This window comes from Phycodurus eques, chromosome 12 (genome assembly GCF_024500275.1).
Source record: "Phycodurus eques isolate BA_2022a chromosome 12, UOR_Pequ_1.1, whole genome shotgun sequence".
NCBI classification, from domain to species: Eukaryota; Metazoa; Chordata; class Actinopteri; order Syngnathiformes; family Syngnathidae; genus Phycodurus; species Phycodurus eques.
The window spans coordinates 19861532-19889339 of record NC_084536.1 but is presented as its reverse complement, the minus strand read 5'-3'; the positions used below and the strand labels follow the sequence as shown (position 1 = coordinate 19889339).

The 27808-nt window shown below is 39.6% G+C and overlaps 1 protein-coding gene across 5 annotated transcripts in view; it reads left to right on the top strand.

Annotated features, from left to right (window-relative positions):
• Positions 1–27808, top strand: part of thsd7ba (thrombospondin, type I, domain containing 7Ba) — a 140907-nt gene that overhangs the window by 35831 nt on the left and 77268 nt on the right. For 4 of the 5 annotated variants that reach the window (XM_061692619.1, XM_061692620.1, XM_061692616.1 and 1 more), the window contains exons 2-3: positions 2538–2864; positions 6598–6774. In XM_061692619.1, coding sequence (XP_061548603.1) covers positions 6615–6774 — 160 coding nt within the window. In that variant the 5' untranslated portion in view covers positions 2538–2864; positions 6598–6614. The remainder of the gene's footprint in view (positions 1–2537; positions 2865–6597; positions 6775–27808) is intronic. The other variant, XM_061692618.1, reaches the window with a different exon arrangement.

The following is a 27808-nucleotide window of genomic DNA, read 5'->3' as shown; positions in this document are numbered from 1 at the left end:
TTATAAGTACTGAATAACTTCTGATTTATGTTTTTAATCAGCATGAATGTCAAATAGAACACTTTAACCTCAACAATAATGAATTAATTTTTTTGAAATGATATAAATTAAGGTAAATACAGCCAAAAGACAATCTTATACAATCAAGACAATCTTATACAATCTGCATCTTTTTGCACAATTGTTTTTTTGTCAATGTCTTTATGTCTCCAAAGTGTTCTGTAAATTGACTGTCTGTTGTACTTGAGCGGCTCCAACTACCGGAGACAAATTCCTTGTGTGTTTTGGACATACTTGGCAAATAAAGATGATTCTGATTCTAATTAAATTCATTTGCTTTGTTTACACTTGTGAAACTGCACAGTAGGCTTACCAGGCAAGGATTACATAGGAACAACAGGAACAAGGCAGCTCATCGTAGCTTTTATTTTTCATAGTGTGCAAGGTAAATATTCAGTTAATGTGAGGCCAGAGGTGCAGTGCCTCTTCTGACTGCAAGTCAGCCTTTTTGGCTGCCATTATTTCAGCTATGCGTCACGTAAATTAGTCAATTTGAATACTTGTTATTTTGGGGGTGGGGGGTGACAGACCTTGTGTGTAGTCACGTGACTTTCTGTCTCTGTATGATTGGTCAAGTGGAATCGAACGTTGTGAGTGGTTACTTTTGATCAGTGGATCAGTCATTGGACACAAGTCGCTCTGACGAACCAAAATAGATTATGCAACTAATAATAAATACATGTAGATAAAAATACAAGTTCCAAACAAAATGTACACAACCTCAATATAGCATAAAAAAAAGTAGTGTTGTTTCTTAACAAAAATACTCAAGTAAAAGGTTTGCATTCAAACTACAACTTTTCCGAAAGGTTACTTAATTTTAACAGAGTAAATGTGTCTAGTTACTAACCCACCTTTGACTTTAGGTGGGGACAGAAAGAAAAAAAGGCTTCACTTCTGATTTTTATTTTAAAATGTTTTTTATTTTTTTTGTCCTGTTCAGCTGTTAGATCAAGCAGAATGGAGGATCTGTATCCCCTTTATGCCGGAACAGTTTTACTGTGTCACAGTGGAGTTTTTAAGCTGCCGCTGTGGTTTCTTAGTATAGTATTATAATTGATGTTTATTGTGAGGATAAAGCGGTACAGAAAATGGATGGATGAGAATCAGAGTTGATCAGTCGAACAGAACAAAGTTTCTAGAGGGGAGAGAGAAACAAAGACAAAAGACAAATCACTAATTGTAAACGGGATGAGAAAAGTAAATCATTACATATCTACAACAATGAAACATTAGATATGAGTGTTGTATGGTGCTGTAGTGCGACACCCTGTGAGGGAAGGACAGGACAAGATAGAACAGGACAAGGACAGGAGAAGAAGCAAGCAGGACAAGGGTCATGAACCCGGCTGTACAATTGGAGTGTGGTGGGATTGAGTATTTAAATGATAAAAGTCTGTAGGGCGAGAGTGTGAGTGAGGGGATACCCAAGCAATTCGCATATTCATGAGTTATTTGTCGCAATAAGTGAGTGGCCCCATACCCAGCGAGAGAGTCCCAGGCGTGTGTGCCTGTGGACACGTGCAAGTGAATTGACACCGTATCGCATGCACAGAGACTGTCCTGTAATTGCTGTGCCTGCACCGCGGAGGCTGAGGACCCCACCCAATCAATCGAGGGGCGGGATTGGGCCTAGGGGTCCACCCGAGAGCAGCCCGGTGGACGGGACACGTCCCACACCGAGGGACCCAGGGCGGTCCGCCAGTTCCACCGAGGTGCCCTGACAAGCGGCCACCCGCAGAGGCCGCAGGGACCCAATGTCACCACCCCAGCCAAATCCCCCACCCACACACACACACACACACACACCCCACCGCCCCACGTGCCCCGCCAGCCCCACTGTACTTCTGATTAAAATAAATGCATTATAAATATTATATTAGTATGAAACAACACCCTGTAAAATTTCAGTTTCCAGCTGAATAGTAACAGATGAAGAAGAAGAATCACCTTTTATTGTCATGAACATGCACACAAAATATGTTCTCTGCATTTAACCCATCACAGTGAACACATACACGTTAGTGGAACACACTGGAGCAGGGGGCAGCTGAAGCGCCCGAGAAGCATTTCGGGGTATCAGTGTCTTGCTCAAGGACACCACAGCCATGAGTCCGGGAGATGTTGGCGGATGGTCCAGACGGGGTCTTGAACCAAAGTCCCCCACAGGTGGCAGGCGATGATCTTAACCATTGGGCCACGGCTGCCCCCATGAATGTGTTCTGTGGTAGCAAAGGCATTGCTTTGTCTCAATGTGTGCTTATAGGCTACTATGATTATGACTCCAATACGTTTTGCCTCGACATCCACACAAATGTGTATCTTATTGCAGTTTTTGCACATTTTCCTGATCGCAATCCTCAATGCATCACATCTAAGGAATCTTTAGATTGTTGTTGTGTGAGCTGACCATTTTCTCTTCGTTGTTACATCAGATGTTTATCTATCTACGTGATTTGTGTCTTCCCAACCTTCAGACCCCATCTCTTTGCTGACTCCAGTGCCCAACTCTACAGGAGCATCAGTGGGTGGCTACTCAACCGAGCCGACGCCAGGGGCTTAATAGTACTAGATGCAGCTGGAGGTGTGACACTATCCGAGTCCTCGACACACTGATTCACACAGTATCAAGCCACTGCATGGTGCTTGAGACAGAGGACTTGATACATCTGATTTACCCCGCCTGTCAGACTTAACGTCTTTGGAGGCCTCCTCTGCCTTGCTAGTGAAGCTACAAGGCGGACTGATCTCTGACTGAATCAACAACATTGCCCAAAGGGATGACTGACAATCATCTTGATCAGGTACAATGTCTATTTGCAAATCTTTAGTTTAGAAATTTTGCAGTGTGTATAAAAAGTATTTCTAAGGCTGCATTTACACTGTCAGTCTTAATGATCAGTTCTGATTATTGCCTTCCAACATTATTTATTTTATGACAATTTACAGATTGTGTAAGAGTTTTAAGTGACCCATATCCAATATTACTGTGCTTACATTTACTGAACACTGAGCACACCGATACACAACCATAAGTAACACTGGGCATGGACAACAGTTTGTTCACCAGACAGGTTAACCAATACCTATTTTCCCTTTTAAATGAACTATGCTCCTCCAGATTTGTTGGAAGTGTGTGTATACAGCACACTAACAGATATATAAATATATATTTTATCTACATAAGAGTAAGACCTGATTCAGTATTGCAAGCATTCAAATATTTTTTGGTCATATATCCAAACTAGACAACTAAGGGGTGAGGGGGGGGGGGGGGGGGGCAGTAATTTACAATGTGTAGTCATTCAGCCGTTAGGCCACGTTTTGGTGCGTCTGCCAGCCAGTGCACGGTTATGCCGAATACAGTAAAAATGATTTACCGACATCAAAACTGTGTTGAAGGTATAGTTTCAAAAGTTGAAAATGCATGCTTTTTTTGATTGTTTTTTCTGCTGATTATAATACCTTGCCAGACTTTAAAGAGCTGTTGATTTCTTTTTGTTCAATAACAACTTCATCTGTCTCATTTTGCTATCTCTTGGCTCGAGACAACAAAATAACAATAATACTAAAATAAAGGAAGCAGATCAGGATAGTTTGGGAGGAAAGATCATAGCTTCCAAAAGCACAATCCCAGCATATCAGTCTGACATCTGACATTGTCTTTGAAGCAAACATCATCAAAATAGTTCAAACAGAGACAAGTGATGCTTTAATCCAGGCACGGCAACCATTTGGACAAAAACGCAGTAAATTGGTTTGAGTTAAATCACTCAGTGAATGAACTGAACAGTGAATGTCTGCCAAAAGGAATAAATTAAATCTTTTTTTGCTTGTACTCCAGCACTCGAATTTTCTGCTATTTCTGCTATGAATTGGTGACTTCCAGCAAGCATGGCACAGAAAAGCATTTCCAGTGTAATTTCATGTGAAGTGACAAAATAAGTGTATGCTACACAACCTCCAGTGTTTTACGTTATTTGTAGGATGTCAAGCTCATTCAATCAAACTGTAAAGGAACGATATCAGCTAAATGTTGTCTTAATTGTGGATAAATGGCCGAGGACGATATCTCCACTAAAAAGACAGACCAAAAAGATTTATTGTCACATCAGATAGATGTGTCCTTTTGGATAACTTAAAGCGGTTGGTGATTGCTCACAGTCCTTTCTTATCAAATTAGCCTTTCCCACTCATTTTAATCGATGGAATTAAACATCCATTACTGAGACCACCTGTGAGGGAGAATTTGGTTGAGCATTGCTCATCTGTTCCCTTATGCTAGATCCAAAATGTCTACGCCAAATCCAGCGAGTGAGCCGCAAACAAGCACCGCAGGAGACAGACGGGCAGATTGCATTCCATCAGATCATGGACTATCTAGCAGGAGGCACTGCAGCAACTGAGGCACGTTGCTCTATGCCAGATTTTCTGGAGATACTGAGTGCTTTGCAAGATTCCATTGACCCAGATATTTAGCAGTTTAAGAGCTTTTCTTTTCACAGATTTTTATGATAGCCTGTATTCCGCCTTGATACTGACAGGCAGGCAGACGGCTGCAGCCCAAGCTTGAACTGCATAAATGCTCCAAATTCCGAGGCTTAAAGAAAAGCAACATTTTGATCGAGCCTATAAACCATGTCTCTGTGGTTATCTCATACATCTGTCCAAATATAGAGAAATAGCTACCGGGTCAAGAATTGCTGATTTTTATACAGGTCAAGTCATAAGAATGTGCAGCTTATCAAAGAAACACCCAAACTTCATTGGTGAGAAGTATATTATTGTACTGCTGTACCGTATTGTTGCAAAGGTGGTGCGGAGCCAGACAACTCATTTATGTAAACAAAACATATTACCTCACTACCAGCACAACAAATACTATAAAAGACATATATTCTTAAAAAAAAAAGAACAAGATAAATACTCCCCTCTATACAATAGATTGAAACTGATGAATTCCTTAATTTTTAACTCTTGGTAGAATGCAAAAAAACAGGATAAATGCTAATATCCTAATCCTTTTTTTACATCCATTTTGAAGGCATACAAAGCCAACAATACCTCTGACGGCACACTGTCTTATCAAATTCAAAGGAAAATGAACAGTCTGTCAAGTTGGCATCTGGAAACACATCTGGGCAACAAGCCATCTGTACTCTCGCAGATTTCTCATTAAACACGACTTTAACAACCATCAAGTTTCCCTTACCTGAGTCAATTAAGCGCATATTCATTTAATTTTTTGGTTTTGTTTTCTTCAGACATGCCATATGTAACTTTTCAAATCAGGACCGGATGCCTATCAGAACTAATTGTGGCACACTTATCAGCTATTTAATTAAGTATGGCCGGCGTCGAGCAATATCCTCGCAACTCCAAAACCATAACTTTTTAGAAAATGAAAATAAACGACGTTTGTTCAGCCATTAACATTGCATCGTCAAAGAGTGCGAGCCGTTTTCAACACTTCAGATTGGTCAAGAATTACTAAAAATAACAGATCCATGTGGGGACTGACCAATAGTAACGATTTGTGGAGAAAATGTGAAATAGGACCAAATATGGACATCAAAGGATTCCGCTTGACAGTGACGTTATACTTGCATAGTGTAAATTAGTGTTTATGTAGTATTTATTTCTATCTAACGATCTATCGACCGACCGACCTACACTATATTGACACATGTATTCACTCACCTGTGTTGACTCACCTATGAACCTAAGTGACACCCTATTCCTAATCCATAGGGTTCAATATGATGTCGGTCCGGCCTTTGCAGCCACAACAGGTTAAACTCTTCTGGGAACAGTGTCCACAAGGTTTAGAAGTGTGTTTATAGGAATATTTTACCATTCTTCCAGAGGCGCATTTGTGAGGTCACACACTGATGTTGGACGAGAAGGCCTGGCTCTTCTCGTCCAACATCTCGTCGTGGGGCACTTGACTCAACTATTCATATCTTGCCCTTCCCTGATCCATTTAACATTGCTCTAAAGTTCCATACATTTTGTGGAAATCATGTCATGTTAGTGTCATCCTACTAATTAACAAACCAACCAACTCATACAAGTCCCAACACACAAGTGTATGTGTTAATAAATAATGTTATTCTGGGTCATACGGATTAAATTGTGTTGTCATTACTAGCTGTGGAACACAATTGAAGGCCAGTGAATCCAGGATTAATCCCCCTAACACTATTAGGACAGGAACCCATGGAGTAGCCGAGAGCAATAAATAAGCTGCAATAAAAAGGCACACATCCCTTCTATTACACCATGATTTAAGTCTCTTCAACACCTTTCCACTTGTACATTGGGAGGCCTTGACTAATTATTTATGGTCGTTTTTAACAAAGGAAGGGCAGGCAATATGTCAAACCAGTGTGTTGTGATTCATGAATCAAGGATGTAAGTGTTGGAAGATGAGGGAGACTGGGCCCTTTTTAAGACGCTTCACAATGTGTAGCTCCTTCTGTCGCACCTTCTTCACTTTGAAGTGAGTTACTGATGACTTTTCTGTCTTTCCCCCAGGACTAAGAGAGGAAGCAATGGGCTGGACTATGACTTTAAAGAATGACTTTGGGGTCATTGCCTGGGCACATGGAAGTGGGAGCTACGTCCGTTTCTTCGTCCTCTTGTCGTTCTTGTTCATCCAAGTCCAATCAGATATTGTGTTTCATATGGATCATCAGTTCACATGGAAAACAGGTAAAGAATTTACTTTTTTTTGCGTTTGTTATTGGCCATTTAAACCAACTGCTTATCTAAATGAAACCCCTTTGATTTGTGGTGAGACTCTCCAAATGTTGTGCAGTCCTATTTCAATGACAGTGCTGTATTGAGCAGAATTATTTTTGTATTTGTGCCACAGTGGAGATATTTGTGGATGTAGCTCAGGTGATATTCATCATAATTGCTTATCATCCCACAGCCGGCACAGCTTCAACATCTGTTTTAGTGGTTACATGCTGGGCTTGGACTGTTACACTAATGCACATTGAAGAGACAACATTTGGAAAGAGAACACCTCCTCCAAGGGTGCTCAATTTTTCTACACAATACTCGAATGACATTACAATGATGGGTAGTCCCTTATGTTATGTTTTGAACCTAGTAGCATTTTTAAGATACAGTAGTGTGTTGCCACAAATTTGATGAGAACATTAATGAATTACATGTGGCTGAACTGCCTTCCATGTAGCTGGGTCCTGCAGTTGGTGTACTTGTATTAATAACAGAATTTGTCTGTTTTTTTAAACATTTAATCACACGTTTCTTGTGTGTCTGTATTGTCTGCATCTCCGAGATGAAGGCATAGTTAAGAATGTATTTTGTATTTCGTGTTTTCTTTTCAGCGATAGTATTCTTAGTCCACTGACGGAATAAATGCCTTTTTTTCTGCTTGATTTGTTTTGACGACCGGCAACCGTTTGAAAGCTACCAGCGCCTACAGAACGTATTTGAAACAGCAACAGAGTTGTTTAATGTTCATGTCTATTTGATGACCAAAATGTATTGGAATTGAAAAACCTGCTTACTGTTTTATTTAATTAAAATGTAACTATTTGTGATGAACGAAAAAGACAACTAGTTTTATAATTTTAAGTTTTTTTTTTTTTTTTTTTAATTCAGCTTCAACTCCTAAAAGAATACTCTATTGTCAGCGTTTATATATTTTAATATCATATTTTGGAGTGAATCTCTTCTCAAGCACAGTAATGAATGCTATTGTGACTCTGTGCCTTCAAAAAACAACTTTGAGCATATCTCACAAGTCATCCTTTGCTCGCTTCACAAATTCAATTGAAAATACTGTTACAAAGCAGCTTGAGGAAGAAAACGTAGCGTTCCCACACACAAGCCCCCCCTTGCTGGGCGATGAAGTGCACTCACGTTGCACTCTGTGTCTGGGTAATGACACTGCTTAAGTGATAAAGAGGCTGATTAATTTAACTGGAAAGAACACATGTTCAAAAGGGATGGCATCAAGAAACATCGCGGGTGAGGTCTGTGCGAGTCACCGTTGGCTTGTGTCTTGTTGTTTGAGAAGCTGTAAAGACAATTTCACTCTATACCTCAGAATGTTTCACCTTAGATCTGTGGCTCCAAGGGGAAGTAAAGGACATCGTTTTTAAAAACCTAGACAGTTAAAGGTTAGTCAATTGTTGAAGCATTATGTATTTTTCAGTTGAAGTTTGTGATTTGGTTGGATGACAATCACAGCAGCATGGGCTTATATGTGCTATGTCTTTTCATCACTTTCATGCAGGAAATTAATTCATTTACCTGACCATATAAATAAAACAGAATTTCTTTTTTTTCAGTACTGGATGACTTATGTTTTTCCATGAACAATTTGAGGCATTTGCAACAAATGAATAAAGTTTGTAACAGCTAGTTAGTAAGGTCTTTGGATAAAATGTATTTTTATTAGAAGGTCATGTTTGGGCAACAAGGGTGGATACACGTTCATAGCCTTAGGAAAAACAGTGTGAGCCAGTTGCACTTCAGTGAAAAATCAATTGCGGTGTTTTTACCTTGTGGTATTATTTATAGTAGCTCACCACAGTAAGGTTTGAAACATGAAACCCAGCACAGTGACAGATATCGTCATCTCATCTGCTTATTTGGTATTTTCATTTGTAATAATCATAATTGGGCATTGCTCTACATTTAGATCCATGTAATCTTTTTTTTTTTATTTTAAAAAAGTTTATAGCATTACATACTTTTCATATAAAGGTAATTCCAGCCCCACCCCATTTTTTGGGCTCCCCCTGGAGGCTGTGGTGCTCTTAGGATTTGTCTATTGCGTCTAATAGGAGAGCAGAATGCACATAACCTATTGGATTACATTAGATTACCAATGAGCATGAGCGCAGGGAGAACATTCCAATGCCATATGTACATCAGCCAATAACCCAAAACATGGACTTATACTAAATATGTGCATGGGATGTAAAGTCTCCTTTTAATTGAACCTTTAATTTTCCGAAAGCTCTGCTCTACGTTGTGCAGAACCACGCTATTGAGTGCGTCTATCTAGGGCAGAAACAATGTGGGGTGAATCTTTTGTGATTTGCTGGGAGTCAAACAGAGCTGGATCCATTTAAGCTTGACCTTCATCAGCCCCATGGAGAGCAGAATATAGCTCTGAAACGCTGTGGCTAATGGCATAATTATTCAATTATTGTGCATATAAAGTCTCTTGACAGTCAAAAGCCCACACATTTTAAATCCATCGCCAATTATTTCCAAAAAGTATTTCATTCATGTACAGTTGAGGCCAAAATTATTCATACCCTGGCCAAATTTTTTTTTGAAGTGTAGTAAAATGACACTAGCAAATGGTGAAAGAATATAGAACGCTGTGTTAAGAGATATAAATAGTTTATTAGAAAGCTCTTGATAATGTTAACCAAAAAAAGTAATTGCTGCAAAATACTGTTTCAACCAATTTGAATGCTAAAAATAAGCTAAAAAAAAATGAAGCATACTGTCTATTGTTGCATTTGTGCTAAGAGAAGCAAAACACATTATTGGTTGCGTTTATGCCATATTAAAAATTGGACCCAGGTCTGAAGTCATTGCCCCTCCTGTAGAAATGAAAATTTAACATGGCTTATGTGGAGTTGAATGGGCTATTGAGTGTTGCACTACATGCTCACGGTCACTTTCAGACAAATATGCTGCAGACTTCCATGCAAAGTACCATCCAGCTTTATCTCAAGGACACTTTGACCTATTGATATGGAAGACTCACCCACCATCACTTTTATATTGACCCTGAATTCCTCCGCCTTAAATGTGCATATATTTATTGTAAGATGCTGGGTGGGCTCTTGGCATTTATCGACCTCCAGTGCAATGCCCTATCTTTTTCCAGTGGAGAGGGTTTTCAATCCAATTAAGTGTGAGAAAACAAATGTGGTAGCTGCCTCAAACAAAATAGAGTAGATGATAAACATTTTTCACTGCTAATATTATTATTACACAGTGTTTGTTCTCGATGTCATTTTAACTGTCACTAGCTTAAACTGTAAGCTACTACATTTTTTGAAGACAGTTTTGAAGTTTGCCCTCAAACCCTTCAAAAGACTAAATAAATCCTATATAGTATACCTATTGTCCAACAATTGCATTTTCTTTCACTTTAAACTTCTTTTGAAGTCAACAGGAGGAATAAAGTAATAACTTTAGTCAACTCCTGTGCACAACATAATGCATTGGTTTCTTGTCAGCCGCTGGAATAAAATTAAACACCTTTTCAATTGCTGTAAATTATGTGGTGACTTTTACTCGTAACAGTCAGTGAAGGAGCAATTATATCAAAAATATTGCGAAATCAATAAAGGATTTTTATAATGCGAAGCCTATCATCTCCTGCCAGATTATTCAGGAAATTGACAGGGCCAAATCCTAAAGATCCGGCTCATGTTTGGAGGGAAAAATTAACTAATTTGAGCAGTGATGCAGTCGGACAATAATATAATAGTTTCATTTCAAAGTCTGGCTGTATCATGGCCCGCCTTCAAAGCTGAAATCAAAGATGAGTACTGCAGTACAAAAAGCTGTGAGGAGCTTAGAGCCTTCAATGACAACGTGCTGGCTGCCTTACAAATGTTTTTTTTCCGTTTTTTTTCTGGAGGAGGAAGAAACACAATGGAATAGTTGGATTTAAATGGGTCGAGCCATTCCATAAACTGTAACGCTATCTCATGAATGCCCTGTCAGCTGTTATTATTATTATTATTATTTTTTTTTACAGGGAATCATGTTTTTGATGATAGCATTTTATTTTATTTTTAAACATTGTTTAAAAAACTTTCTCTTCCTGTAAAAAGTAAAAATCTCAAGTATGATGTAAACTACAACCAAGTTTTGTTGTGCTTTTAAATGGAGGTTGTGGGGTCATGTACCAACAGAACATTGGATGTTACCGATCGTTGCTAACTGTGGGCCTCTGAAGCCCTTTGAGACTCTTTTGGCTAGTCAAATAAATTGACAAATTGACTTGGACTTTAGGATAATTGCTGAAAACTGAGAACTATGTGGTTCCCAATTTGTTAAACTATTTTTCACCATTTCCATTTTCCCAATTTTTTGTGGGGGCGTGGCTAAAATGGGGCCCGGTGATGCACCTCTGCCCTGGCATGAGTCCCCCCTCCTTTTTTTTTTTTTTTTTTGTAAATATGTGGGGTTGTAATTATCCATGAGCACATATACAAACATAAAATAAAATGATAAAAGGATGGGGACGTGTTGACACAATTTTAATGCTACTGTAAGGGTTGGCTGTCCACAATTGGATTGATAAAATGTTTAATAATCCCATATCAGTAAATGTGTGGCTGATAAGTGGCTTTTGTGTGTTATTTATTCTTTGTTTTGGCACTGTAATATCTGTGTTTTGACATTTTAAGGTGAGCAATGGAAATCTCCAAATGAAAGTTTTTATGATGATGACTGTGTGTCACATACATTTAAACTCCAAACTGCCTTGCATGCTCACACGTGGATATCAGCTATAAAACATTTTGTAATCAAAGACAGATTTAACCACCTTCGTCCTTCGGATCACCTGAATGTTTCATCTGGAAGCACCGTGTCATAGAGACAGCGGCTCTGCTGGCTTTTACTATAACGTCTTGGAAGATGAAACTCCAGTATCATGTCAATACTTCAAGAAATCCACTATTTTTAGGTACACCTATACAAACCTTTCAAACTTTGCTCGACTTTGCACCATTTGACTTTGATAAATGTGTTTTTTAATGAGAGGAATTATTTGTATTCGCCATACTGAATTGTCATCATTGTGAAGAATCCCACCATAATGTAATTGACTATTCATAGAAAAATACATACATAATAAAACCCCTCAAACACTAGGGAAAATATGTAAAGGTCTGATAAAACCAAGGTTGAACTTTTTGGCCATAATTCCAAAAGGTATGTCGCTCATCACCAAAAGAACACCGTATCTACAGTGAAGCATCATCTTTGGGGCTGTTTTTCTTCAGCTGGAACTAGTGCCTTAGGCCTGGTACAAACATAAAGAGAATCGGCCTGTTTTTGTGCCGATTTTGCCCTTGCCTGTTCAAGCATGTCAAGCGCCAGACAATATTAAGTCTTATAAAATTATCCTAAAAGATTGTCCTTAGGTCTGATGTGTGTTCAGCGTGGATTCGTCCAGATTTTAGGGTCCAAAACAGTTCGTGGCCGACGATCTTAAATAATGACCATGTTCAATATTTACGACCTAAACTCTTCATGTGTGTGGGGAACGTCGACTTCTCCCGAGTCATGACTGCGAGAATAGTGACGTGACACAAAATTTAGCCAATCCAAGAAGTACCCAAGAGTGACGAACACTGAAACAAACATAAATGAAAACAAACACATCTCACGCGATGTCGTTTTGTTTGTAGAAAAGTGAGTTCCCCAGACGGCAAGAGGTATTTTCCAAAGCAATTCGTTTTTGAGAACCTCGCCATTTTACAAGGCTCTCGGCTGTGGGAACTTTCCGGAACATTTGGGAACCATCGGCATGTATCATGTAAAAGATTTAAACAAAAAAAAATAATGGCGGTTGAGCAGGGGTTTGTAAACATTTTATATGTCTTGTATACAATATAACGATGCTCATTAACAGCACGGAAGAGAAGCGTTGCTGTTTCTCTGTGTGTGTATGCATTTGCGATTTGAGGTTTGATGGTGTGACTGAATTGTTTTCAAATGTCAGAACTACTTTGCACTGAACACACGAGTGGTAAGCTCTGTAATCTATCCAAATGCAGCATGTGCTTCATCAAGAGGAAAACAAACTCTTGGGGGAGTTTTGTTTCCTTGCCAAAGCAAAAGGGCATCACAGAAAATTATGACATTGGAAAGATCTGACAGTTAACAAGCTGATCTGTAAAGCAAAAAAGAGTGTATCAAAAGCTGTATAAGATACGCTTTATCACAATACATTTGAACTCTGTGTTGGTTTGTCCAAAATATTGAAGTTGTTAGATTTTGAAAAGGTTAAATACTTATTCCAGTGTGGTTTCTATTGTTTGGCCTTCCTTACAATACAATTTTACTCAACAGCAAATGATTAATGTAGTAATACAGGTAGTTGCCATTTCAGCTAAATTTTAGACAGAATTGCAGTAAGTCGTTTCAAAAGCACAGGATGTTAAAAGGGGTTTTATTTATCCCTCTATCTAACTATTTGTTGTGACCTAGACCTCATGAAAACTTTTTTTTCCCTTCCCATCTGTAAAGCTTTATCCCTTGTTCTTATTTTTTGTAGTAGCAATTGTTGAGCTGTACATAACATATATACATTTAAAGCTGACATTGGTTCACTTTGTGGCCCTTGACAGTTTTTTGAAAATGAATAAACTATGAAAATGCTTGTTTGTAAAAACGGAGAACATGCGCATGTGTATGTCACAGTCAAATCATTAATGTTAATGTTAATGACTTTACACCGATTTTATCGGGCTGATGGGTATCGGCCGATATTTAGCATTTTATGCTGATCGGGTGATCGGCTTTAATGTCATAATTTGCCGCTCCGCATTTACATTTTGTCAATAATTCGCCGATCAACAAAAGACATTAACTCTGCGTCACCGCGTGCACGTTATATTTGAATCTGTTGCGTGTCTTTTGACGTAGTACTGTAAATATCTGACAGCCAATGAAGTTATTTAACAAAAAAAAAAAAAAACTTCGGCGGTGTGGGACAGACAACACGCCAGCGACAGGCAACGCGTAATGCCCGGATCAGACCACAAGACAAATTTGCTCTTTCACGATTGCACTGTCAGACTACTGCAATAAAATCTTCTATTCCGCATCCCGTTTTTTACAATCATTGGGCTTTATCTTGTTAACTCAAATGCGACTGGATACACCCGTTACCGTGGCGACGACAACAAGAGTGGAGCGCGCCGACTGTATTATAAGGACAAAATGGAGGGGAGACATGTATTGGTGGTCACCGGTGCTCAAGACAGGAGAAGACGTTTGTTTAAGGCTTTCTTGAGGTATGTTCACATACTTTTAATACGATAGGGCTCGCAAGCAGGCAATAAAATGTTATGTAGCCTAGCAAGCTGGTGGTAGCATGAACGGTTGGATGAAACATGGCGCCGTTCTGTCGAATCATGCTCTGAAGTTTCGGTGTGGGTGAAATAATTTAATTAAAAATAAAGTAATTTAATTACAGTAAGTTAGCGCCCATTATTTCTGTCATGTTGTAATGTTGGGTTGACCTGACTGATTAGAATACACGATCTGACTAGAGCAGTGATTTTCAACCTTTATGGAGGCAAGGAACATATTTTACAATTGAAAAATCTCACGGCACACAAACAAACAAAAATGTCGCAAAAGGTGGATACATTAATTACTGTATTTATTTCCTGCCATCTAATAGAAGACCATTCATTTGTTCTGTCTGTCACTATGGCTCATTGGCATAAATAGAGGAACAAAGATACATTATTTATTGTAAATATAATTTTTGGAGCAATTAAGTACACAAGCATTTACAGTAAATGAACAGATCATTTAAATAGACACATTCCGCCATCTTGTGATCGGATCGATGATCGGTTATCGTTTTTTTAAACTCGCTGATCGGTGATCGGCCCCAAAAATACTGATCGTGTAAAGTCTAGTTGGAACACAGTGGGGTAAATGTTAATATAAGTAATCTTGTCACCTCAACGGCTCTGTAGCAGTATCATACTCATAATATGTTACATGATATCACATTGCTTACGAAAGTATTTATTTACATACATGCAAACAAAGAATAAACTGACAAAAAGTTGGTACAGACGCCCATCGTGTTTTATTTACAAACTGCCATTGCCAACCACCGGCCTGGCATGCATTTTACACAGTCACGCAAAGAAATGATGGCTCGTATCTTGAAAAACTCATAAATTGGGTCAATCATATCTCAAGGCACCACTGTACTGTATACAGTATATTACAATATAAAATAAGATATTGGAAATTACCATTAACGGATACATTATTTCTGTCAAAGGTCCAGTTTTTGGGCCTTTCTTCTTCTTCAAAAAGAAAAATGTATGCTTTAGAATGGCAAATGTTGAAGACGAGTGATCGTTTCTAAATAGTGCACTATTCACAAAACTCCAGCTACATTTAAGGCTGTAATGACATATGTATTTCAGCTATTAAAGATGGGTGTTTGCAGAGGCTTTTAAGCACCCAGGTTGAACTTGTGTCTGCCCTCTGTCAGGAAATTGAAGGTTGGTATAGGAACAAGCTGTCAACATAACAAATCTCCTAGAACCTCAATTTACAGAAGGTATTCAGGCTCACAGAGAAGCTTTCATAAACACTATTTTCACACAGCAACACATGCAAGGGCTTTTTTTGCTTCACCTTTTACGAAAGCATCGCCCTAAGTCGTATCTTTATGCTTTTAGGTTTTAGGTTTTGGAGAGTGAGGGGGAGGAACAGAAGGCCATGGGCAGGTTGTCACCAAGGAGAGCCTAATAACTGAACTTTATGTTACAGGCAGAAGCATCTTTATGATGTTGTTGATGAGGACTTAAGATAGAAGGTCATATTATAGCTGAATGACTCCCACTTGATGAATAGGTTTGGTTGAAGAAAGCTGGAAGACTGCCAAATTACGTTGTAACGAAGACATTTACTCAACTGCTCCTTGAAGCATCTCTACGTTTAGAAAAAAATGGGTTTTGGTTTTCCAGTAATATTTGGTGCACTCGGGTATAAAAGGATAGAGAAGAAAATAAACCCTCCCCATGCCTTTCTTTGCAAAATCTCTAAATGCTGCAAGGACTGTGGACATGGAAACAGACTAAAAAGAATGCATGACGTCAGTTCATCTTGTTTTAGCTGAGCCCTCAGCTCTCCAACATGACATAGTTGAAAAGAGCAGGAACATTCGTTTTTTGTCGTTTGCTTGTTAAAAGTAGCTCCAGCACTGTTCTACTTGTAAACTATCTTCTTATAATAATTAAAAGTGTATGGAGGGATTTTTTTATAACCTAGATTAAGCCATGCTTGTGGCACTTAAGAGTGTTCCATTTTCGAATGATCCAGTCGCAGCAGACGACACAACACCTGAAGGCTTATTTCTTTCAGGACATGCACAACAACATGTCAAAACAACCCACTGTCAGCTCCTACTTAGCGACACTTATGCAAATTTGATGCTATACTTTGACACAAGCGGTCGGGCCCGATGACAGTAATTTTTAAAAAGCATGGGGAAGAACTTCAGGCCAGTTTGAGGGAGGGCCTTGTGACTGCAAGGTGCATGCTAATGTTTCTTCTGCAGACATGATAGAAAATATTGTGGGTGGCTTGTTTTGCAAATTTCATCTTGTATTTCTTTGCTTGACCAAACATCTTTGGAATAAAATATAATTTCACAAGCTATATATCGTCACAGTCGGGCTGAAATATTTTTTCACAAATCAATACTATTGGTCTGTCCCAACATTGTCTGTTGTTTTTATGCATTATTAACCCATTTAAAGTGTTGCAAATAGCTTGAACAAACCTATTCGCTCTCTTGGACCCTTGAACTGTCTGAGAAGTGCCGTAAAACTCGACATTTTCCTCAGTCTGCGGGTGCAGCATTATGTCACCTGAAGTTGGAAAGTCTATATGTGTTTTAGACAATAACGGGTGCAAATAGTTAGTTACATATGAGTAAGCCTGTTTTGATAAAAATTGATAGCTGTAATGCTTTATGTACCACTTAATGTTTGTCTATTACACTGCTTAGTCAGCTGAATGTTTCATATATTTATTTTTCTGTTTTTTTTTTTTTGTTTTTTTTAGACTTCTACAGACCTAATATTTTTACTTCTACAGACCTAAATAGTAAATGGGGTACCAGCAACATTGACCTTATTGACATCAAGTTACTGAGGTATGCAAGACTTTCACCTATGAGCTCTTTTTCTTGGGTGGGAGTCAACTGTGTGATGAAGTGCACATTTCTGTTTTAATTAAATCCGGCTTTGTATGTGAGTCTGTTCATCTTCTTGGTGCATTGAACACTTACATTTTTTCTCCACAAAGACACAAATTCACAGGCAGGCAAGCGGCAGTGCAGAGGTGCGGTGGCTGGCTGTGTGGGTGGAAACTATCATTTTGTCTTTGACCTCACAAATTGAGCATCAAACGGGAGCATCTGGGGGGCCGCAACCTTGTACTGTTGTTCGCTATTCTTCTGTTATTCTGCTAAATTTCAAGAACGTGGTACTAAAATGTAGCAAAAACTCAAACTTGGATGGCATCTGACCTGCCTCACATGGCAATTTGTTTTTATTGTAACTAACATATTTGTTTAAAAGTAAAGTTAAAATAAAGGTCTACTAAATTTGATATATCACAAGGAAGAGTGTTAACAACCCTGTCAAGTTTCAAGGATGTAATATGAGGCTTCAAAATCCTCCACATTTATAATATCACAGATGTTTCTATGGCTCTTGGTGTCATTATACTCTTGAAGTTGAAGCAATTAAAACGTCCAGTCTGAGTGGGGTCATTTCAAAACTTCCAAGCATCAAATCTTGAGACTCCACTCTGTAATCACCATCCAAAATATGTACACTGAGACAAGTTTGCTGTTAGTTAAATATAAATATAGACATACATTTTTGTGGTAATGTATGTTTTTTGCTATTTACAATATCTGTGCAAGTACATATGGTGATTTTTGTATTTATTAAATATATTATGGCTTTTAGTGCATGTATCTTTGACTTTCTTTTCGTTTATACAGTATATCAGCAACATTGTGATAATTGTGGTCATTGTGTTGGCCTAATCAGGGTTTCATTGTACTAAACTAAACTCTACTAATTCATAAACAAGACAGAACTGAGAACTATAATAATTTTCGGTATTTTTGTCTATGATGTTCAGCAGGGGCGGCGCCTATGATATCTTTTACAGGAATTTAGGCAAAGCAGTGTTGAGCTTCTGTGCCCTTAGACTTATGTCTTGTGCTTGTTTCTGTGAAGGTCAGCCACATAAAAAAAAAATGCAGTAAAATTATTTCATGGTTGTCTGGAATTAATTGAAAAAAAAAAAAAAAAAAGATTGCTCTTCTTTGGAGCAAAGCCACAAATTTAATTAAGGTTAAATAACAACATTTTTCCGCATTTATCTGAACCCCTAACGACCCCACCCCCCCACCCCCCACACGCATTTGAATCTTAGTTATAGACATATAAGCAATATTGTTATTGAAATTCAAGCAGAAATAAAACATTTGTTTAATTAATGCCTATTGGCTACTTTGCATAAACCAAGCTGGAGCAGTCATTTTAGTGACACAAACTTGGCTTTTCTGTACAAAGAATTAAGGTCTGAGACTGTGCTGTGTGCCCATTGTGAGATCTAAAATTCAAAAGGTAAAAATGTTGGAACCTTTTGTGATATTTTCCCTGAATGGAGTGGTTTCGTTCAGAAGCCCCTCGCCATGCTAGAGTGCTCTTTCTTTGTTAGCACTAGTGCTCCACCCCCAACAGCACACTGTGCTGGAAGTAAAGCAACTTGTAATATTTCTTATGTCAATGTGCATGTTCTTTCTCCCACTCTTCCCTCCTGAGTTAATAGCATGGTATTTATCCTAGGGTGGTTGTGCCATTTCAAAGATCTCTGCAGAATTTAGTGAGATGTCTTTACTGAGTCATACACACTGTGAGGGGGGAAGGAATGCTAATGATGTTCGAAGTGTTTGAACAGCAGCATCTATAGAGACCCGTTAAAATAGCCTGCTCTGTTTACTGTGTATTTGACCCAGTGGGATCCACACAGGGGAGACCATGAGGTGAAACAAAATGGATTTTATTCACAAACTCCCATATGAGTCATTTTAGGGATGCACAGTGTTACTGATCCAGGGTGCTTGCTTTATTCTATCCTTTGATCATCTGCTGTGCTGAAACAGTCAAGTCAGAGGAGAGGATATCTGAGAGGGAGGTGGAACACTGAGGGTAGAAATGCTGAGTGTCAGAATCATCCTGCCAGCTTTAAGTGCTTGCCGAGGATGTACTGTATTTACATTTGGAATGATCACCTGTGTCGCTTATCAAACAGCAAATTTTAGCATTCAGTTTACGTCATCAACTTAGTACGCATTATAAAGTACCACTAATACTAACAGGCAGATACGTTTTTTACTGTTGTGCTTTTTAATATTATGATCTGGGTTAAGTTCTAACAAGCAGTCTTTATTTAGGCAAAGACAACTTGAGTAAAACCTGCAAGAGCAGCTCATCTGGCATTTGTGACAAAATGGCTGCACCTCACACAGTACTTGTAAATTAGAATAAAGCGATGGTAAACAGACTCTTGTCAGATTGTTGGATATGAGATCAACATCAAAATAAACCGTTTCCAGAGAATCTTGCTAAGCCAGCTGCATTGTCAGTCTTATCCAAAAACTTATTTTTAATACTCTAGTCCATTCAAATACTGTTGAGAGTTTGAGTTATAGGATAGGGATGGGCGTATCAACTCTGATGTATTGATGTAGCGATACTCACACGCTACTCATTTGGCAACGATTTCCTGAATCAACGTGTTTCGGTTTTTTTTGGGGGGGGGGGCGGGCGGGGAGGGGGGGGGTTTGACATCAGAGATATCACATATTTTGTGGTTTAACTTTTGAGCAAAAACTTCAGGTACGATTACTGTATGGTTAGTCAGTGAACTCAACTCACAAGCTGCGATTTGGCAGATATTGAGTGCATCAAGCTGTTTATTTCCACTCCCAGTTGGAATTTAATTTCAAACTGAACATATAACAAATTTACATATGTTGTATTTAAAGCAACCATATAGCTTTGCCTCAGAAAATGTCAGCGTAGCTTAGCTTACTGGACAAAATTTCTGCCCAAAAAAACTAGAAAACTGAGTCATATGACAACAAGGGCATATGAAAACTGGGGTTCTACTGTCTATGTAATGAGGCATTTATACATGTATTTGGTTCTACAGTCACCCCTAGGGCTTAGAGGCTCCACTGGTAGAACGTTTGAGAACCACCATCAAATTTTGTACTGAATATCTCACCAAAGTGATATCGCCACTGAACTATGTCTTCCAAGCCTTTTAACCCTGGATTCTGTTGAAAATAGTATTATTGGGTTTCCGGAAACCGATGTTGTAATGTTCAACTTGAGTCCTGTTTTACAGGATGAATTGAGAAAGCTGCATTTCAGTGAACCCGTGGAGAGAGACAGTAGTTAATAAGCAGACAACTCTGGGAAACTGGTGCTAGTGGGTTTTGCTCTAGGGGTGCTTGGGGGGCTTTTCTTGATCCACGATCATGATCTCAGACTGATAGATTTGCTTGACAAGGCCTCTGCTAGAGAATGGATGTGAAGCTCTAGAAGGTCCTAGTCCATGAGCCCTCCAGCATATGAAACCTTCTGCTCTGTTGGTTGGGACTTTAATTAAAATCTTTGACTGAAAACACAGACCACTGTTGATGTGATATTATAATGGCCCTTTAAACATTCCGAGACGTGTAAATCAATGGGGCACCACACTGCGTAAGAATATGTTAAAAATAACATCTCAGTCAGGAACTGCCTATTCAGTCCAAGGAGTCAATGGTCTATCAGACATATGGGCTAAGAATACAGTACTGACGTTTGTGGGAATTGGTGCACAAGGACATAAAACACAATAAAAGAAGAGAATAAACACAACCGATACTCCAAGTATGCAACGTGTACTATTACAATGGGAAATCCAAAGATAAGACCACAGACAATAAACAAAGACGAGCAACTGAAAAAAGTAAGATAAAAAGCTTTAAATGTAGTCATAAAGAAAAATTCCATTATGGCGCTCAGTCAATTATCAACAGAAGTAAAGAAAATGCAAACACTTAAAAACAAAACAAACATGAAATACCTGGAACAGATGTGAGGTGCTGTCCACCCACACAGTTTATGGCCTATGCAGCAACGTCCCACAATGTAACGGAAAGTTGTGATTGACTTTATGTTATGTAATGTACAGTATATGGGGCTCTACTCTCTACCAACTTAGGAGCAGGGGTAAATGGACAGTTCCTTCCTAAAGGTAGTTGCACAAAGTTACATTTAAACTGCAGTATATATCTTGTGCACCAAAATGTTATGGTTTCTTGCTATGCACGTCAGCCACCTATCCACTTTCACGCTAGGCAGAGGTAATTATCTAGAGACTGGATAGCGCTGCCATGGTGGCAGTGCTTTGCAGCAGACCTTTTCCATCCATCTTCTTCCACTTATCCGAGGTCAGGTTGCGGGTGCAGTAGCTTTAGCAGGGAGGCCCAGACTTCCCTCTCCACAGCCACTTCCTCCAGCTTTTCCGATGGGATCCCGAGGCATTCCCAGGCAAGCCGAGAGACGTAGTCTTTCCAGCGTATCCTGGGTCGTCCCCGGGTCTCCTCCCATTAGGACGTGCCCGGAACACCTCACTAGGGAGGCGTCCTGGAGGCATCCTCAACAGATGCCCGAGCCACCTCATCTGACTCCTCTCAATGCGGAGGAGCAGCGGCTCTAGTCTGATCCCCTCCCGTACTACCGAGGGAGAGCCCGGACACCCTGCGGAGGAAACACATTTCGGCCGCTTGTATCCGGGATCTTGTTCTTTCGGTCACGACCCACAGCTCGTGATCATAGGTGAGGGTAGGAACGTAGATCGACCCGTCAATCGAGAGCTTCGCCTTTCGGCTTAGCTCCTTCTTCACTGATACAAAGTCTGCATCACTGGAGACGCTGCACCGATCCGCCTGTCGATCTCTTGTTCCATTCTTCCCTCACTCGTGAACAAGACCCCAAGATATTTGAACTCCTCCACTTGGGGAAGGATCTCATCCCCGACCTGGGGAGGGCACTCCACCCTTTTCCAACTAAGGACCATGGTCTCAGATTTAGAGGGGCTGATTCTCATCCCAGCCACTTCATACTCAGCCGCGAACTGCTCCAGTGAGAGTTGGAGATCACGGCCTGATGAAGCCAACAGAACCACATCATCTGCAAAAAGCAAAGATGCAATCTTTTCTTTTCCAGTAATTCTGAAAGATGAATGGGATCTAAAGTGTCTGTACATATTTTTATTGACTAAGTGCTGACAACTCTCTGTAGTCACTTTGTTTGGGTCTGCGGATTAAAATCAAATCAATCAATCAAAAGCTTGTCCCATATCTGAACATGACTTTGCTGTCCTTGTGATAACCAATCTATCTACAACCCCACCAACCCTGTGGCTTGCATGTACACCTCTAGCCCCCAGCCGCCCACTCTCTCACCCAGCATGCTTTGCTTCGTCAGCCCTCAGAGTAGGGACGGACAACAATGGAGAACAAAGCAGCCTGTCAGAAATGTCTATTCATAACTCCCCGATGAAGAATGATAATTCTATTACGGTAGCATATCGTGTGAATCGGAATCATTTGCTTGACTTTCCGCATCATGTCTACATTCAATATGTGAAATATATCAACACTCCTTTGAAGAATATCGGATTGGTACAGTCTGCTCTTGCTTTGGTTCTAAATGTGGAGATGAGTTTCTACTGATGCTCAGTGCAGGGGTTGATCCATGCTAGTGGAATATATATCAGTGGTACCCTTGACTTACAAGTTAATTACATTCCGTGACCAAGCTCGGAACTGAATTTACCCATACTGTATATCAAATAAATATTCCCTGTTGGAATAAATTGTCACTGATGGTGTAGTGGTGCACTCACCTGACTTTGTTGCAGGCAGCGTGGGTTCAGTTCCCACTCAGTGACGTTGTGAATGTGAGTGCGAATGGTTGTCCGTGTGTATGTGCCCTGCACTGACTGGCGAACAGTTCAGGGTGTAGTCCGCCTTTCGCCCGAAGTCAGCCGGGATAGGCTCCAGTGCCCTGCGACCCTCACCAGGATAAGTGGTGTTGAAAATGGATGGATGGATGAAATACATTTAAAGGCCATTCAAGCCCCTCCGCCCCTCTTTTTATAAATTTCACTCGAGTGGCAACGTACTGCATGTAAAGCTTGTGTATGTAACCCTTAAATTTTGGCTCGCAAAACGGCGGCACGGTGTACGACTGGTTAGAGCGTCTGCCTCACAGTTCTGAGGACCGGGGTTCAATCCCCGGCCCGGCCTGTGTGGAGTTTGCATGTTCTCCCCATGCCTGCGTGGGTTTTCTCCGGGCACTCCGGTTTCCTCTCACATCCCAAAAACATGCATGGTAGGTTAATTGACAATTCTAAATTGACCGTAGGTGTGAATGTGAGTGCGAATAGTTGTTTGTTTGTATGTGCCCTGCGATTGGCTGGCAACCAGTTCAGGGTGTACCCCGCCTCCTGCCCGATGATAGCTGGGATAGGCTCCAGCACGCCCGCGACCCTAGTGAGGAGAGGTGGCTCAGAAAAAGGATGGATGGAAAACAGCAAAACTCCAACAAGTGACTGCTCAAATGGTTAAGCATGCAGTGAATTAACTTCAATGCCTGAAAAGTTGTTACATAATTTGTTTTCTAGTGTTTAAAGAGCACTCTTTAGTTCGTTTAGTTGTCAGTGGAGCACTTGCCGAGTTGAAGCGTGACACAGCTGGAAGTGCTTTCACCCTATATTAGAGGCGAAATAAAGGGGAACATTCTCATCCTTCTGAGTGGAGCTCAGGGAAAATCTCTGAACAGATGAGAGCACATGTGCAACCATGACAGAGTGTCAAGCCAAACATGGACGAGAAGGATAGGTCAGGCACAAATCGAGCCTTCTTGTTTCACTTTGGGGTCTCTCGCTGCACCTGCAAACACAGCTGCCCTCTTCAAAAATTTTAATTCATTTGAAAGAATTCCTTGTTGACTTTTATCTCACGTTTAATGTTCAAGATCCCTGTGTTAAGCATAAAATGCTAGATGTTACATAGCTAGAGTTACCTAAAACCTAATTTTAAGAAGCAGGTTTTCCCTGGAGAGCAGATACATGGTATCTCACAATGGTCCCTTTGTCCTGCCATGGCCACAATGGCCTGTATCATCATCCAAACACCTGAGCCCTTCTGCAGGTTAGAAGATGTGGCCATTAGTTCTGGTCCTGTACGTACAGGAGAGAAATCCTAGGTCAGTGGACAGTAGCGAGAAAGGAGTGAATGACATCCCATGCAATTACTTGTCACCTCGGCACAGACCGCTGCAGGGACTTCAGGAATCCACACAAAGACAAGCAATTGCACAGAAAAAGATTCAGATCACCACAAAGCTATCGCACTGCTTTAGCTGCTTCCCACAGCTATAGTCACCATGTCTTAAAGAGATACAGACTAAAGCAAAAACACATTGATTCTGGGAAACCCTGGAGGTTTTTTTTCTTTTTTTTTTTTAAACAATTTGAAATCAAAGTGGGAGATCTGCATCTACAGTATATGTGTGAAGGAGAACCTTAAGGGAAATACAGTGGCTGCTACCAGGGCACCAGAGACCAGTTATTGTAACAGTCAAACATGGAATTCACTATTTTATCATTTTTATCATATTTTAAAAAGGAAACAAAAAATATACTTTATGCTGTGGCTTGATGAACCTTTTTCTTGATGTCATTTTGTTATTTTGATACCAGTGTGATTGCACCTTGTGACAAATGGTTGTGCTGGTCAGTGGAAGTGAGGCAGTAATCTAACACTGTTAGACAAAGTATTGTTTAGTTTGTTACTGGGACTGTAGTGAAAGCATCTAGCACAAATATGAGCATTGATTGTTCACAGCTGTTTTTGGATGTTGTTCCACCTCTGTTGAGTGCTGCACATCTGGGCAATATGTTCCAAATATATATATATATATATATATATATATATATATATATATATACAGACACACTGAGGATTGCATCGTCAGCAACGTGTGTTACCTCTTTCTCCGTCTTACTGTGGGCTTTGTGGTCATTGTTTAGCATTCAAGTAGAGCTGGCACTGATGCTGCAAGGATGAATGTCGAATCTCAACAGAAGCCCGCTGGGTGCACGAGCATATAGAAAAGCAGCCTCGGGTTATGGAATTCATGGCCGGAGAATGTTGAAGTCACATTCGATCTGTTGACTTGAGACAGTGCAAGGTGCAGTACCAAAGTAAAACAATGCAATACACTCAATGTATTGACCATTTTAAGGAATTACAGTACTTGAGAAGAAACTTTGTACTTTTGCCATCACATGAACTTTACCACTTCATTTAGTTCTGAAAATTGACCCCTGGCGACCTTACGTATTTAGACTGATTTCACAACCTTTCTAGTTGCTTCCATCACATTTAATATGGGCCTCCCAGCGATAAATCGAGTACCTGTTGATGATACTATGAAGATTTTCTGCATATATGAATGTTGTAATTGTCAACTGATGTCAACTGATGGAAGTGTGGCACAAGGGACGTTTACGCATAATGTGACTCAGTGGCGCAGGTATCATTTAATTAAAAAGTGCTGTGGCACACACTATAAACAGTCCAACTTAACTTAGGCTGGAAGTGGAAGATGGATGGTGGGAAAACTGTCGGAGAGTAAAATGAAGAAGAAGGCAGCAACGCTGGGAGGAAATTAAGCTCTAGATGCGGCATTACATCTGGCTCGTATTTTTCATCCTGAGTATTATTTGTCATCCCACTGTTGTTAATCACCTGCTCAATCTTACACTGATGAACATATGTTTTCCTTAGAAAAATAACTTCAAACGCTGCTATACTGTAGGTAAGCTTTGAATTCATTGTGTGACTGACTGTTCATGCAAGTGATTTGATGTGTTAAATGTATTTATTCAAATCATATTCTAGCGTGAAAGAAACGGTTGGGCAGGAAGACATCGAAAGGGTATTGATGACCGTCCTGCTTTATTTTTTTTATCACTATTGCTATTGCATAACCCAATTTGAAATACAAAAAAAAAATTAAAATGTCGGAAAAGTCTGCTCTGGCTGTCATCATCAAATCATAATTACAGTATTTGATTTTGTGGGAGGAGTCTTGTTTTGTTCTAAGTAAAAACATTGTACCCTAAACAACTAAAAAGCAGTAGAAATTTGTTTTATTGCATTTTAACCATATTCCTTTTCGTATTCTATATTCAGTTAAATGTCGGGAAGTGTAAATATAAACAAAAAACTAAGGTTGGAACATGTAACCAAGACATTTGAAGGATGTTTTACATTACGAACAAACATTTGGACATTAATAGCTTCTGAGCTGCGCACGAGGTGAAGAATTGTGCACCCAGATGTCAAATAAATTCTTACTGAACTTGCCCAGTGCAGCGTTTAACAAATATAATTAAAGGGACCAGATACTTTTAACAAATGTAATTAAAGGGACCAGAGAGGAAAGTGATTCTGACACTGTGCTCAGTTTTCTTTTTTTTTTTTTTTTTTTTTTTTGACTGGATGCTTCCTGCTGCTTTTGATGAGATAGTGTATTGCTACTGTTTGCTCCCAATTTATATCCATCTGTGAGCTCCCGGGGCATAGTAGAAAGCTTTTGAGTAGCTTGTTATTGCTTATCCTTTGTCTGACTTCAAGTGAACGCTGCTGGGGAAAAAAAAAAAAAAAAAAAAAATCCCAAACACTAAAGCCGGTTTTAATTTCTGTCTCTTCCAGTATTGTGGTGTAATTGGCCTCTTACCAATCTTATTCCAGGACATTAATGGAATAGCAGATATAGAGGGGAACCCAGGGGACTTCTGAGAGCCCGCAGTTACATGCTGAGAAAGGCGAAAAGTGTAAGTGAGGCGCCTATGTGCAGTAAGAACCGAGGAACTGAGGCGGACTTCTTCATTCCCGAGAGGGCGACTTGTGCTGATGCTCACAGATCGAGTGAGAGATTATTCAGAGTTTAGGAGCAAGCTAATGCTTGTGTTCACTGGGTTCTCCTGGCAGCGCAATCACTCCTAATCACACTTTTATAAATCATGTGTCGCTGGCAGCGATTCAAAATGATGGTGCTAAAAGTGCGGAATGCCACCGGCGACCACGAGAGCATATGCTTCGCTGACAATCAAAGTCTTCATGTTTAACGCTGACTTTCATTTTTTTTTTTTTTTTTTTTCATGGAACGCATAAAAACTGTAGGTGTGATTTCAAATCATTTGTGTCTAAAGATTGTTACATTACAAGGTGCTTGTTAGCTGTTTATTTTTTACCTTGTAATGAATGCACTTTTACACAAAGCTCACAATATGATACCATCATTGCTTTACTATTCACATTCAAATAAGCATAAATAATCGTTTCATGGTTTATTTACTTGCCCAGTTTTGAATTGGCTTTTGACCGTTTTATTTTCTTGTCACTAATTAATTTGCTAAAATATTATTGCCTCTCCACTGGATGAAGCAGTTAACATTTAACAATCAATAAATACTTAATAAATACAATATTTATTGTGAGTCAAACATTTTGTTTATCATGCGTTTAAAAAATCAAAACCAAGAGGGGGACAGAAGATACAAAGATCCCATAAAGACAGTAATAATGGAACTTCTAATCAACATTACAAAGTCAAGACAAACAAGCTCGATTAGATGCTCCTATAAAATAATTCAGTAATTTGAAATATTGCCGCCCTAAGCATAAATCAGCGGTTTCAAAGCACTGTTGTCTTGTTGGTGTTTGGCCCAGAAATAAAGCCTGCATTCAAAAAGCACAAAAATCCCATTATTACTCCCACTGACAGAAAATCAAACA